We start from the raw sequence: 16,410 nt of genomic DNA on the forward strand, positions 1-16,410 counted from the left end.
AAGGAAAAGAAAATGTGGCAGGAACATTCTGGATGACTTTGGACCAAGATGCACAATTCTTATTATCAGGCTTCCTTTTGAACAATTTTTTCACATTTCTATTTTGATGAAGTGTTGTGATATCCAAGTGTCTTCACGTTTATAAGAGGTGGATATTTGGAAGGGAATGGTTAAATGATACTCTGTCACAGAGAAGAGTGAAGAGAAAAGGAAGATATATATGCCTTTCTGGGGGGGGGTGTGTGTGTGTATGTGTGGGTGTGGGTGCTGCAGAGAGAAACCAGAAAAGAGAAATCTTTCATTTTTTGCAGATGTTTGAAGAGGTCAGGTAAGCATTTGACTTGAACCACCAAAGTCTGGAGGCTCATCCATTGGGCCTGGCTGTAATTCCATATCATCTGATGCCTGAGGTTCTAAATGTTTTTTCTAGTCTCATTCCCATTTCAAGTGCCCAGATCACAAAAAGTTTCACCATTCCTAAAAACTTCACGTTTAAAGAGAGTTGTCAGCATAAAGGCTGTGCATATGGTCACTTTTGAAAAACTATATCTGTTTTCATTCCTAAAGAAACCTTATGTAGGTACAAAACCGAGGTTTGTTTGTGAGACTAAAAATAGAACAGAAATTAACTCCCCATATAAAGTAAGCATGTATAAACTACAGAAATACTAGTATTGAGATATCATATTTTATTTTATCCATACAGAAATGCTTACTAAGGTGACTATTTCCTTTTTATTTTATGTAGGAAAGTAGTACATGATTACAAAAGAAAAAATATATTTTTCAGAGAAAAACTGGGGATTCAGTCTGATCATGATGTGGTATCATCATGACTGCAAAAGATGAGGTGAAAGGACCATCTAACCTCATATTCTTCCTCTGTCTTTGGCTAATGACATCTGCCTAGGAAAAACTAATAAATATAGTGAAAAGGTATAGCAACACTTCCATGGAAAACTCTCTCTGCCTCTAAATATCAATAGATATTTAACCTGAAAAGTATTTTTATCATAAAGAACTCTCCCTTACTTTGCGTCACTCTTTTCTTTAACTGTACTAATTTCACCATATTTTTTACAAAATGAAGGAGAACCTAACTGCACACAGTTCCAAGGAGATGGGGCTATCGAAGACCTAAGTTGAATCTAAACTTTGAGAAATATTGTTTGAAACTTACCAGAAACAAATCCAGCTATTTGAGCTATGCCTTTACCCACCATACTCTAAAATAAAATTTTATTTTCTTTACTTATGACTATTTGCTTTTATTAGCTCATGCTTACCATTTTAGACAGTAGAACTACTCCCCCAAATATGCAGAAATTATTGATTCTTTGTACTCAGTGTTTCTTTTTATAATTGCAATTATAAATCAATACAAGACAAATGTTACTCACTTGTATTTATCTTCTGAAGTGAAATGTGCTTTTCCAGGTGTCTACGAAGCTTCACCTCTGCTCCATATTTACCAGTCGTGCCATTGTCAGCCAAAATAAAATGAGAATGCATACTATTGAGCACTGTCAACTTGCTCATGGGATTGGACATTGTCTGGTATGGTCGGACCACCTGCATTTTAGAGACAAAGGAAAAAAAGTACTAAATAGAAAAGACCCTCAGAACTAAATCAAGTATATGATACTAGCTGACAAGATGAAATAGAAGAAAAAAATCAAAATTATTTGAAGTATTTCATTGAGCATTACTGTCTTCCATGTGCAAAGTAGAAAATGACCTTAACACTGTCCTTCTAGATGCATGATAATCTGTTTCAATAGCATCAATGTCTACTGTTTCCACGTAAAATCCAAATGATGGTCAGTGCTCCAAAGGTCTGTCTAACTACACACACACACTGTATACCCTGTCTGCTGCTGACTTTTAATAGTGTTGCAGTAAATTCTCATTTTGCTCTGACTGAAATCTTTGATTCTTCCTTCGCAGATCCCACCCAGAACCATGCCTCCAGTTTTGGCTCATTCAGAGCCAACAGCACAGAATATCATCTACAGACACACAAATACAGGTGAGTTCTACTCTTGGAGAAGTGTACACATGATATTACACCACATTTTCAATTTTCTTGGAAAAAACTATTGGCCCATTCTTAGCATTACTACCAAGGCAGTTGTTTGTGTTCACAACAGCTTTAGAAAGTTTCCATTCAATGAAGATTTTGCTACACTTCACTTGATTTGATTTCATCAGGACAAACTCTGCTGCAGACAGAGAAAATTGTTGTGGCATATCCCATTCATAGCTACCAAACAGACCAAATAATAGCACTGGGCCACATTTGGCTGTCAGATACCTTGGCGGGTCTCCATTGACATAAGTAAGACTGTACTAACATTACAAAAGAGCTGGTGTTCTGTCAAGGGATCCTGGCTGATCCTTCAAAGATTTTCTGGCAATACTGTTCCCTGCCTTGTTTGTGTATGTCTTGTTTTTTTTGAGAGACAGAACTCCTGAAAATTTGTAAAATGAAGCAGTAGCTGAAGAAATTATGTAGTGACTTGTTAGAAAACTCAACTGGGCTATCCATCATCTGCAAAAAATTTTCTTCACAGTTCTGTCATTGTTTATTTTTTATTTCTGGTGCTTTTAATGCACAAAATTATACACTCCAAATTTGACATAAATACTTCCAGAGTACAATAACTTATTGATTTCTTCCTAAGCTTTTCTCTCTTTTTGTAGTTCTAAAGAGATTTTTAATTGAGATATAATTCTTTACAAAGAATATGTGTTAGTAATTCTTTACCCAGAGATCTCTCTCTATATATTATTTTCACTTGAGAATGTCTGCCACACTTTGGTCAACTCTTAGATTTCCTTTGCTGTTATAAACTCATGCAGAGGGTACTCTGTAAGCTGTTCATCCTGCAAAAGGGAGGAAACAGACCCGAGAAAACCAAGAGGACAGCTGGCCAACAGCAAGTGAGGGTACTATACTGTGAGACCAGGTGACAGCTTTGGCTCAGATTTCTTTTACACAGTTTCTTTCAGTGCCTCATTCATAACAAGTTATTCTATGAGTGTATATAACTTAACAAATATCAATATGCTGCCAGAACATGTTCATTAGCCAGCTTCTGCAGATACAGAAACCATGTATCCCATGCCACAGTCAGAAAGAGAAGGAAGGTTCTTTTTCACACATGGAAGAATCAAAAAAAATCAAACTGAAACAGAGACAGATTTTTAAACTGATACCCACCCCACCTGTTGTCAATAAATGGATGGCACACACCAGCAAGATCTGCTAGTAAAGGAATACTTTGAGTTGCCCATTCATTGTAGGATTACAAGCTTCTGTGCAGCAATTCCACTGAGAGCTTGTGGTTTTGTTCCTGAGAGCCACAGCTCAAAACTTTGTGTGACAGCCTGACCTGTAGCTCTAATGAGTTGCAGCACCAACGGCTTCATACCTTGACTCATTAATGCTGCTGCTGCAGGACACATCAGAAGGCTATGCTTTCATTCTATGTTTAGCTACAAGGTGAATCTCATTATTAATAAATTTTATAGAAGGGAAAATGAGACTACAATTATTTTCAATTCAACTGTTCACAACATGCACAGTTGAACAGCTGAATTTTTTTTTAACCATAAAATTTCTCAAACCACACTGTTAAGCTCTTCCTGATTAAAGGATAATCAAAATCTTCAGGAAGAAAAGAAAATCCTAGCCTTTGAGGTTATTTCCTTGACGTCACTTGCTTTTCCACTACAGTCAGCACATTTTCAATTTCTGACTCTTGTAGTTCCAATTCCTTTGTTCTTTTCAATCCCTTGCATTTTATAGGCAAGTGAAACGGTTAGAAAAAACCTTTAAGTTGTCTTCTCATCCTCTTTCTGCATACACAGAATCATATAACAGTTTGAGTTGGCAGTGACCTTAAAAGATCATCTAGTTCCAAAACCCATGTCATGGTCAGGGAAATTAGACCAGATTGCTCGAAGTCCCATCCAACCTTGCATTGCGAATAGGGAATAATGTTCCCCTGTCTTCCTCTGCAGAGCTGAAAGAAGCATTTACACTTAAAAAGTCCCTCCAAATACAGTTTAATGAATGCAACAGCAGATATGCTGGGAAGCAGCTCTCATGCTGCATGGGCTGAGGGCATTCTGTCAATAGGTGACAAGCTGGGCTAACCCCAGCAGTTGCCTTTGCACCCTGAGGTGGCAGCAAGCTTGAATTAAAAGGACTGTTGTTCTGCTTAGACTCCCTGAGGGCATGACACTCAACATAGGGACAGCACTTGAAAAATTTCTCAGGGTAACTCACCATGACAACGAGCATGCAAGTGCCATGTGAACCAGTGCATGAATCTGAGCAGTCTAGGTGAAGGCAAAGAATTTGAGACAGTGTCCTCAGAGAGAGACGCATGCTTTGCTTCTCAAAAAGTAACAGCTGTTGTTCAAATCAAGCCATCTCTGCAGCCTCACTACTCTGAGGCACACTAGGCATAAAGGTAGTTCCTGGTTTAATTTAGAGGATCCTGGAAGCACAATGGTCCAAATGCTCAGTATATGCTACAAATAGGCCAGTCCTTATCTCTGCCCCAGGTCTCTTACTGAGGTTACTAGGAACTAAACCCATATGAGGACTGACCAGAGCCTGAAAGCAAAGATGTGAATGCTACAGACTTAAAAAGTGTACACTTTTAGAAGAGAGAATGATTCTGTATGTAGGAAGAAACTTGTTTACAATTATAGTTTTCTACAATGCCCAACAAGCCACTTTCTCAGTTCTATCAGAAAATGTGAGGAAATAGGGCAACTAACTCATTTGTGTGCTTTGTTTTTAAATTAGAATCTAATAGTGTTAAGAGGTGCAATATTTTATGCTATATTGCTTTTACAGTACTGGAGTAAGACATGTCTCTTTAGGGGTCTTTAATCATCACAATACAACAAATAGCAAACAACAGTATTATTTTCTTTAACTCGGTCAGTTTTCTTTGTGGCTCTGAGGAAAGCCCTTGAGATTTCCAAAGGCTGACTGATTTGGACAGACTGGTAAATATAATAAAACCCCTCAGCTGTGAATTCTAAATCCACACAGGCCAGGCATGGGCTGAAGCATCAGCAGAGGTGCACCTCTGCTGAGTGTGCCACGAGGCACAGGGAGGTATCATGCAGCGAGGCATGTGCAGTGACAACAGCTCCCCGCTTCTGCCCCCCATTGGCTCTCAAAATCCCATGACTATGACAGTTTTCTGTGTCTATCTCATGCTGGAAGGGTATGTTTTGACAACTCTTCAGTTCTGATCATAATTTAGCTAGACATACTGCATATAGGCATAAATCCACATTGATGCCAGAGTTTGACAAGTCTTTTACTATTGGTTGACTTTTTTTCCCCCTGTATAATCCTTTGTGGCCTTTATTTCTTACTTGATGATGACTCATTTTACACGCTTAGGGTACTATTTATATTTCCCCTTCTCGGTTGATTTCACTGCATTCACCTCTAATGAGCCAGTCAATATAGTACACTCTGATTTTTAAAAAGCTTTCAAAACAGCTTCCTCACCAAATTCTTCTAAAGAAACTGCATGCATTGGATAAGAGAAAAAGTGATTTGAGGCATAAATAACTAAGGAGAGATGGGGGGAAGGGAGGGAAAACAGTAAGAATGAAAAGTTAATTTTTGCAAAGACTGCTACCAAGAAGATTTAATGACTTATATGGCCTACCTAAAGCTGTGTCATATTCTGTTCAACATAGTTGTAAGGGATTTGTGGTTAATCAGTTGAAAAGCTTACAGACATTTCAGTGGAATAAAGCAGCCTGACAAGGCAATAAAATGGAAGATGAAATTTGATATCGGTAAGCATAAAGCAGTATCATTTCATGTGCATCAGAGATGAACAGAACCAGAAGTCCTTAAGCATTACATCATACTTTCATACTTCATGTAAATATTAGGGGCCAGAAGGTTCAGAGGAAAATTTTTATTTTGTCTGTCAAAGATACATTTCAAAATATTTTTGTCCTTAGTGATGACCCTGTAATTATAACCCTACTGACATAATTGTGTCTACATTAACAGAAGACTTTACTCAAATTGTTATTCCTTATTTTATATTAAACTTTGTCACTTTCTGTGATTAGAGTGAGTATTAATCTTTTTTTTATTTAATCAAAAACTTTCTTTTTAAAAAAAATAAAATTACCATACAACTGCTTGATTTCCTATGAAATTGGAAGGATATTTAGAAGAAAGCATTGCTTAAAGAAATCAGAAATCAGGGAAGCTGTTCCAATTAGGTGGGAATCAACTTCTTTCTTTAGCTTTTTCTGCAAAAGAAGGCTCCAGATGCCCTAAAGTGCTTGTGTCTACCTGAGATGAACAAAGGTAGGTAGCTTTCCAACAGGTGGAAATAAATAAGGAAGGAAAAGCAATGTTCCAAAATACAAAAATTCAAAATTTGATGTTCTTTTTTGACTTCTTCATTCTTGCAATGTTTCCAAAACTCCATGCATAGTCACTAAAGACTGCTTATTTGAAATCGATGTGTGTATTACACTTCTTTAAGATACAACCTATCTTTATGTTTAGCTATTTCTTCTAGTCACCTTCTGCACCACATCTCAGAAGAGTTCATTAGTGACTCACTGCATCTCAGAAGAGTTCATTAGTGACTCAATTACTGCTGCAAAGTCCCATCCTGTTTGTGTGGTATTAGAGTACAAAACCTCATACTAATACGATTTCCTCTAATGGTTGTACTTTAATAGTGAATTGCAATGAACTCCAGTTGGATCATTTTCTTCATACTCATTGTAATTCCTCTGACCTAACTGATACTTGAATCTTCCTTCTCTTCCCAGCTTGCTAATGGATGAGCATACAGAGAAGGATGGGTTAGACTAATGCAGACAAGAAAAAAGTTCTTTATGCAGAATGGAAACTGTATCTCCTCCACTCAGAGTTAGTCACTGGTTCTCAGGTAGATTGCTTGGGAATGAACCAGAGGTGAGGAAAAAAATAGACTCAGAAAAGCTTCAGATAATTTATAACCAGTGTAGGTAAACTACTCATGTATTTAAAATCACGGGGTTAATCTTTCTGTTAATAGTTTTAAAAGAGAAGAATGATGTGAGAGGGTAGGAGAAACACCTACCCTGTCCTTCAGAAAGTGACTGAAGTGAATTGAGGTCTGATCTTATGTACAATACATTTATAAGATCCTTCAAAATTGCATCAACAAAAACGTATAGAAGGGAATATATTTTAAGGAGGACAGTCTACAATTCTGAATTTAACCAATGCATTATAGTATTGTTTAATAATAAATCAGACTTCGAGCCTTGCAATCAGTGTTTTCTTAGGCACTTTTCAGGAGTCATAGAATTCTAAAGATGAATCTTTAACATACTTTCAAGAATAGCATGTAATGAAATTTCTTTATAATTTATTTTTAAAGAACATACAGTGCATGAATTTTTATTGTTGCCATGTCAAAACCACCATCAACCATAATAGAAAACCTGTGTATATCTTAATTTTTTGTCGCAGACAATAATTCTAAGAGGAATCGTTAAGTGAGAGATGGAGAGGACAGGAAAAGTAACTGGAAGATTTAGATATTGGAGATGATCTATGTCCATATAGGGCTTACATCTTTGCCAATCAGATCCTCTTGATTTTCCACAATCCCCCAGGGAGCTATACCGATGGTGCAGATCTTCCCTCGAGACTTTGAGGCATGATCTTTCAGTGCATCTCCAACATGCCGAATGACTCCTGGGAAAGAAACAGCATAAAACAGAAATTCAAAATTACGTCCTTTTTGTTCACTATCATATGGATTTAATATAGACTTGCTTTTAGGGAATACCTATGCCTATACTTACAAGTAAATAAAGCTATGAGTAAATTCCTATTTATTATTATCGGAGTATTTCTTTAAGTCTGTTTTATTGAATATAAAAACTAAATGAAGTAATTAGAAAAAAATACACAGCTCTAGAAATAAGAATGAAGATATTGACAGTTGACTGCAGATTATTAATCTGCACTTGTGCTCACAAAAAGACATGCATGCAAGCATTTGTGCATTTCTAAGCATAGAAAGAAGGACATGAACTAACTGTCCCCCTCCACCTCCATCCCCCCAAACTCTCCAAAAGTGTAGCTTGTGCACAAATGGTCCCATAAAGGACGGTAGTGTGGAAACATCATTACGCTACTCAGTCACCTGAGACAGTTTCCAGCAGAGTATTAAACCACCCCTGGGAATCAGTGTGAAAATAGAAACTATTGTAGAGAGAATGACTGCTCCCCAACTCTCTTCCAGGTGCTCCTTGCTTGATCTAGACCAGCTTTGACAGTTTCAGTGATACTTCTGTGCAAAGGAAAAGCGTTATTCCTTCTTCCTTTTAATAAATAATTTTTTAAATTCTGACTATTAAGAACTACTTTTAGGATGTGGCTGCACTGAAGCAGACCTGTGAGTTTCTCAGTTTCTGAGTTTTCTTTTTTTTCAGGATTTAAAGCAGAAAATCTGCCCAGAGGGCAAAATATTTCTGCTATTTAGAATAATCAACTTTTGGCGTAACATGAATATTCAGAACAATCAGTTTAAGTAATTTACCAGTCATGTTTATAGCCAAGTATGCTATCACTGTCACATTGCTGATTCTCAGTCCAATAACAGTTTTCCAGGATTTTTCAATTATAATTTTCCTTAAGAGAAACCCAGTTTTAAAACTCATTGTCAACAAAAAAGACTGTACTAAAAAATTCTCAACTGGTACAATTTCACAAATAATTTTCACCTCCACAGTTTGAAATGTAAACCTGGAGCAACCAACTGCTTTGCTCCAGAAATCAAAGACAGCAGTCAGAGGTAACTGATATCACAGAACTACCTCTGATGTTACATGTTTTTTAAACATCACAAAGCCACTTGAACCACATTGTTTTGTCTAGGTAATTTTTGATTACAGAAAAAACAATAACTTATTTATGCTGACTTTTCTGGTTCATTTGTATTTTTTTTTGGCATTTGTAACTATGATGATTTGAAAAACAGCATAAAGCAGTTGTGCATTTGCCAAATGCAAATGTTACGATCCGTCCTTTTTTTTAACAAAATTTCTGTAGTTTGATTTCCACAGTTTCTGTGGTCATCCACTCCATTAAGAGTATAATATGTACATTTTTCTAACGCACATTAAACATAAAATTTATATGTTTTTAATACAAAATTTATATCTGTCTTTGCCATACAAGAGTATCTGGCAACTAATGTTATCATCACAGTACAAAGGCCAAAATTAACCTGACTTATGTAGGAGTTGATCTACAGTGCACTAAAATTAACACATGATAGAATGATTACATTATTTTCCAGAGACACTAAGATACACTCTTTGAGATTACTAAAGTAAAAAATTATAGCTTTGTTACTGCAGCAAATGAGAATGACATAAGATTTTACAAGTACATGTCTTAGCTCAAAATTTTTGCATCTATCTCTAGCAGAACTCTTTGACTTTCCCCTGAATCTCTTCTGCTTTCTGCCTCCTTCAGCGAGGGCAACTGAGAAGTCAATGCCAAACTTTTTTGGTAGGTCTGGGGACCTGTGTTTTTCAGCTTATTCCCAAAACTTATATGGGGTCTACTAGCAGAGCTGGGCCAGCTGCTATCTTGGGTCATTAGGACACCTACATAAATGTTCTTCAAATAGAAATGGCAATGATATTGCTCTTGCTGAAAGAGTAATAGCAAAAAAATTAGGGCAAGCTCTCTACAAGAAAGGAAAAGTTTTCTGCCACATTCAAAAACTAGAATGTTTTTCCTTGCATACTTCAGATCATGTTATAAGATAAAATATAGGTCTTTTCTGGATGAAAATGTATTCTGTTTTGTGCAATAAGAGTTTGACTTTTTTGGTTAGTAGTCCTTCCCTGCAGCTTATGGTTGATTTTTTAAAGACTTCAATGGGCAATATACTAATATAATTGCCTCCCAGGAGGCTTTATTTTTAGGTCCACTGTGTGCTTTTTGTATTTTAGCAAACTTTTTATTCTGTTTTATACCAGCTTCCAGGCTGGTATGAACTTGGCATTTTCTTGTTTACACATAGTACAGAAATGACTAATAAAATAAAACACAGAATGGCTTTTCAATCTCATCAGTCCTACTTTTTTTCTCTGATGAGGTCTCTTAGATGCCATTGCTTTTATTTCAATGTTGTTGTTACCTGTGTTTACTCCTCCAGTGAATATCCATGCTCCAGTTGTCATAGCAGCCTTAATAAGGCCTTTTCCAAAGACTTGTTTGAGTTTTGGCTGAAGTTCAAAATTCTGAAGGCCCCCGTGCACAGAGATGAGAAGTTTGGGGAGCTCAAGTTGCCATTCTTTGGTCATCAGATGCAGAAGAAGGTCAGGCTTGGTGTCAAAAGACACACGTACATACTACAGAAACAAGGGTAGTAGTAGAGAAAAAAAGACAAGTTAGAAAACTAGGAATAATGGAACACTTGCAGTTCATGGCCTGGATAACTTTCTTTTTTTTTTGGGAAAATAATTGTTTCAAAATGCTTAGCAATGCTAAGCATTTTCATATAGATGAAAAAATGGAACAAAAATGTAAGTGGTCTGCCAAAGACAACCTAGGTAGTCAGAATCACAACTGTGTATTCAATTCTACCTCATTTTCAAGTTAACCAAGTCAAACTCTCAAAAAGCAGGAAATAATAGAAACAAGGTGAGTTATTCAAGCACACACAAGTTTAAACTGAACAAGACTACTAAATACGTACTTTTCATATGAAAGAATGCTAACTATCACTTACAGAAGGATTTTTACAGATTCATGAACTTGCCCAACTAGACCCTAAAAGTGCGCTGAAACAAATTTATGCATTTCCAGTCGTTAGCTATTCTGTGCTACATCTGCAGCATTTTTCACCAGGGTAGATCATGCCCATCTGTGTGTGCTCAAGGATAACAACTGCCTTCAAAACTTGTATAGCACTACCATGTCACACAGATACCTGTTTCTCTCTGGTAAGCTTTTCTTTTGGCTCTTTCTCCTGCTCTTTCTATTGCTGATGCATAAAGGGTTTCACAGAACCCATGACAGAGCAGGTGATGCTTTTTTCATTTCTAGTTACATAGCAGAAACAGGCTGCAAGAGGAAAAAATATTTCTATAGCTGTTAAGGTCTGGAAAGACACTCTTAATAAAATAAAATAGGTTACAGAAAGCCACTCATCTATCAAATTTCTGATTGAATCACTGCCTGTAGAGCTACTTCAGTAGTCTTTCCCTTGATGGGTTGTCAGCACAGACATCAGGTGTATAATAGAGGCTCCTTTGCTTTCAATCAGAGGAATAATAGATGCTCCTTTGCTTTCAATCAGAGGAATACCTAGTTCTAGCTTATTTATTGCGAAATGCCAGGTACTATAACATCCCAATATATTATGTAACCATTTTGTCCTTTTCTGATATGTCTCATTAATATTTCTTGCCAAAGGTTTGCTCTTTTTTAGTAATATCATATGATAACAAAGTGGATTTTTTTCTAGTTGAATAAGAAATAAGGACTTGACATTTTCCAGAGGAAATTGCTAATAGACAGAGTTTTTTGCAAGAATGGGTTGTTGCACAGTGGACATATATTCTTAACATTTCTGGAAGCAAAAGCCTGTTTGCACAAATAGTTGGGGGAGCTGGGACACAGTCAAACTAAAAGCTGAGGAAGAACTTGGGAATACACATCTGCCCCAGTGCATCAGTAATGTTCCCCACAGCAGGCAGGCAAATTCATAGTAGCTAACGGACATAGAAAATACATGTCTGGCAAAAATGTACCCTCAAGTTGATATATAGATGAACTGCCTCCTTAGTAGCCCAGAAATTCATTCAATTTCCAGTGTGGGATGAAATCTGGTATGGCACCTGATACCACTGACTAGATTGAGACGTTAATAATTTTTAAGTTGGGATTTGAGAGCTCTCAGAGTTTTAACACACTGGAGGGGGTGTAAGAAGGCTAATCCTGATTCCCCTTTTTATGTCTTTTGGGAAATCTGAGGGTTGCAAAGGACAACCATTCACAGACATTCATGGACACATTCACAGACATCATCCTTCATGGGGACTATATGAAAACTGTGGAGATTCTGTTTTGGAATCACTGGTACCCTACTCTGGTTTTTGGTGAAGACATTACTGGTAGTCTTAAAAAGATAATGAAGGTGAATTCACACTAGCAATGGACATACAAATATGCGGAAAATAGAGGATATTGCATCATCTGGGAGGATATTAAAATGAAGATACAAATGGCATCAGATGCCATTATTTAGCCACCGCTTTTTTTTGATTCCTTAGTATTTTTTTTACCCTAGAATATGTGATTTCACTGCTCCTACCTTCTCAAGCCTATGTATTACTCTTCTAATACATGAAGACCTCTGAATTTCAATAAATACAAGCCTATATAGTGAATCAGAAAGTTGGAAGAAATATTTGCTTGCATTTATTTGAAATACAGACATCTGTTATTGCAAACAACAGTTTGCTCCTTATATTGAAGGCAAAACCCCTCTATATTTATAATAACTTTACTTTATGAAGAGGAAATTTAAGGAAAAATAGATCAGAAAGTTTTTTTCATGTAAATTAAAATTTAAATCGTCATAGATAAGATTTATTGTTTTAGAAGTTTTTGGCAATAGTGCCAAACATCGTGATTTTTCTTCTGTGCATAGCGCTCAATGTTTATGACTGTTTTTATGACTGATTAATTTTTGCTCTTACAGACACAATTTTCAGCTTGGTATGTTTGAAATTATTTTTGGCAATCATTTAACATGTTGACTAGTGACTACATGAGAATTCTTTTGTCATCACTTTCAAAGTTTACATTAAATTATAAACAAACACCTTTAAGGCCCTTTGTGCCCATATTAAAAATTTATTTCATTCAATATCGTAGCAGAATATTTATCCTTATCAGTTTTTGCTTAGAATCTTAATATTTCTGCTGTCCCTAAATTCTTTTGCTATCTGGAGGCAGATAAAAAATTTTGATGTAAATCGAAGCCAAACCACTGTTGTGTTACCCTGAAATTCCATGCCGGGTGTACCTGTCAGCTGTAGAAATGATAATTCCTAATGGTAGATGATTTAGCCCCTTTTTTATGGGAGTAACGTATGGATAGCATACAAGTGTTCAGTTGTTATGTGTCAGCAAAGCAGGACAAGTTAGGAAGCAAAAGTACAATTTTGAATCGCAAAACCTACATACTGACTTGACTGACATCAGCATAGAATGGTGAAAGGATAAATCATCAAGTTCAAGCTGCCATGCCCTTTTGATCCCTAAACCAGCACAGTAGTAGTCATCAAGAGTGTCATTTGATGCCAGTTGTTCTTTCTATTTTTTGTCAAGTATTGTCTTAGAACATAGCTCTGCCCATCATCAGTCAAACAGCCAGACGCTTGCACGTTTGACTCCAGTGCCCAAGGGCAAAAGCCAAAGTTCCTGAGAGGTAGAATTACCATTCTGTTACCCAAGCACAGCTGTTTCATTAAAGTACTTGGTGAATGACTGCAGATGAGAGTCTCAGTGAATAAAATAAAGCGATTCAGAATTTTGTTGCATTTTTTCAGAGTAAATCTATTGAGGGAACATTTTGTGATCTGCATTCTAACACTGCTCCTGTGTTTCTCTTTGGTAAATAAGTTTCTATCACTGCAGACATGTCTTCAAATTAAAGACTAGTTCCCTCAAAGTATGATCCTCACATAAAAAATAAGTTTGATGTAATTCTCACTGAATTCAAGAGAAAAACTGTCACTTAGACTGACACCAAACAGGTTCTGTATAAATTATTTCTTCTTAATATCTTGTTCTCATCCACGTTCCACTAAATAGTTAGTGAAAGGACTCTCATCGATTTAACGTTTGAATAAATGTTTGTCTGTGCTATTTCCCCTTTTTCTCTACACAGGACACCATCTTTTAAATTCTGTAAATATTTTTTAAGAATTAATTTACTGTAACAGAAAGAATGTTTGCTGCCTTTCCATGGTTTATGCACGTTACAGGATTATCTCTCTTTTTTTTTCTCTCAAAAACCCTGACGGCTTTTAAGGTCCTTTTTATATAGTTTTGATAAAATTCAATATATTTTAAAAAAAGAAAAATACCTTTTTTATGTGGTTGATTTCCAAATACCCTTAATAAAGTTTTGAGGATCTGAATATTAAATATTCCAATATTCATGTTCATTGGAATTCTACTGGTGTTCTTTTATGCTTCCTTAAGAAAGGTTAAGGAGATAACACTGAAGTAAACTTTGGTTTTTTGCAGTTGCAAACATATTTTAGCATTTTACTGTGCATATTAATTATATTATTGGAATGCATTCAATGAGAATGAATGTATTTAACTCACCAAAGCTTTTCAAACAGCCATCTTCCATCTAACCTTGAAAACAGATGATCAAAGAAAGTTTAGTTCTGTAAATAGCAATCCTTTAAAGAAGTTGTTAGGAAATCCAGGACCACCAATTAATGAAAGAATGTTAAAGTGTTTTGTGTATGTGTGTGTAAAGGTAGATAGTATATTAAAAAAATGGGTTTAGTTTGGTCACAAGTACAGTGCAAAATGCATCACAGCAATATTGTCTTAAGTGGTCCACTGATGAATAGAATACATTTATAAATTGTTTGGAATATTGCTCATAATAGGAATGGAATCACTCACATTAGTTTGATAATTGCTTTCTGACTTAGTGTAATAAATTGCTAGTATATAGTTAGACAAACTCATACATATTTCTTAAACTAGTAAGAGCCAACTTACACAAAGCAGGTCAGCTTTTATTAATTTTCCTGTATTTTTATTAAGCAACTGATTTATTTGCAAAAGGTATTAATAAAGTTAATGTATATCCACATCTCTCTCAGATCTTTTTACAGTGGTTAAAACCGAAAATCTGCTGTAAAACCAATGTAAATGTTACCAAGCAAAACTGCTAATTGTGTTTCCTACATATTAATGGGATCAGTCACTCATAGAAAATATGAGAGTGACAGAGGTCTAAATACCACAGACTTGTTGTAGGATTATCTGTGATTACATGAAGACTGAAGGAAAGGCCCTTTCAGTAACTGATCTTGTTAACCAACCTTACCTAATCTCAGCTATGTGTTTCTATATAATCTGCTGCACCCTGAGCTATTCACATTATTGATTTAAGGAAGTTAGTGCAGCTGCACTGAAGACACTTTAACAACTCAATGGCATTAGCAAAATTCATGCTGTTTGGAAATTTTTGTTCTACGTGGCTGTGGATTTGAAATTAATGGCCCAGTCAGTTCTACTGACAATATGGAAACCTATATCTTTTCTATTTTGTTTCAAATACATGTATTCTATCATAATTTAAGTGTAATTTTCATTTCCATAGGAAAAGATCCCATTGTTAGTTGTCTTGTGACAAGTGTTACAATATTATATAATGAAAAGTATAATTATACTTATTACATATTTTGTACTAAAATCTAATTCTCTAAGTTCAATGGCAAAAATAATTATCTGTCAGTCTTATATGCACTAATCTATTCCATTAATTAATTGCTTTCCCAATTATAAATCTGAGGTTATGGTTTTCATTAATAAACCCCAGCTAATTCCTTGTAGTCTGATTCAGAAAAAATTAGCAGTTTTCCTGTTAGCACAGACCAAGATAATGCTCCTTAGATCTGTGTTTTCCTTGCTTAATAATTTTCATGTGTGGGCATCCATATAATGAAATAAAATAGGGAATAGGTGCAAAATTTTATGCTGAATTCTTCCCCTGAGGCTTTCCTTGATTTTGGTCAGCTTGCCAAATCTTCCTGCTTTGTAAGGTTATTTTATTAGCCAGTAGGCACAATATTAACCTACCGTGATTGTGAGCAAAAATGAGTTCCCATGCCATAGTTTTATTTGGTAGCCAGTATCTTGAAAATAACTAATACAACATATTTTTTGAAAGGAATAAATATCTGCCTATCATATTTTCCCCCTTTTTCTCTATTCCCCTTCCCATGTTAGTCAGCTGCTCTGCATTTGGGTTTGAGAATGTTTTCTCTGAACAAGAAGGTTTCCAAGGACTATTATGTACTTGTTCCTTTTTTCTAACCCTTATTTTTCAATATAATTGCTCCTTTTTCCCTCCTCTGCTGGCAAAAGTGGTTGGCTGCTTCTATTGAGCAAACTCTCGGCTTCCATAGAAAGCTTCTGATTTGGTAAGTTTTACTTATTATGGGAAAGACTTCATAGCCAGTAAATTCAGAGACAGCAGTTTAATTATCTCTATTAATAAAACTGCAACAACTACTTAGGCAGCTCTTTGACCACAGTGTACCCTAAAATAATGT

At 35.8% G+C, this 16,410-nt stretch overlaps 1 protein-coding gene across 6 annotated transcripts in view; it reads right to left on the reverse strand.

The window, feature by feature from the left end:
• The window catches only part of TRPM3 (transient receptor potential cation channel subfamily M member 3), a 415,263-nt gene that overhangs the window by 108,184 nt on the left and 290,669 nt on the right, over positions 1 to 16,410 (reverse strand). For all 6 annotated transcript variants that reach the window (XM_027662909.1, XM_027662907.1, XM_027662908.1 and 3 more), the window contains exons 4-6: positions 10,227 to 10,440; positions 7,638 to 7,762; positions 1,401 to 1,572 (exon numbers count right to left, since the gene is read on the reverse strand). In XM_027662909.1, coding sequence (XP_027518710.1) covers positions 1,401 to 1,572; positions 7,638 to 7,762; positions 10,227 to 10,440 — 511 coding nt within the window. The remainder of the gene's footprint in view (positions 1 to 1,400; positions 1,573 to 7,637; positions 7,763 to 10,226; positions 10,441 to 16,410) is intronic.

This window comes from Corapipo altera, unplaced genomic scaffold (genome assembly GCF_003945725.1).
Source record: "Corapipo altera isolate COAL_440 unplaced genomic scaffold, ASM394572v1 61167, whole genome shotgun sequence".
Classification (NCBI taxonomy): Eukaryota; Metazoa; Chordata; class Aves; order Passeriformes; family Pipridae; genus Corapipo; species Corapipo altera.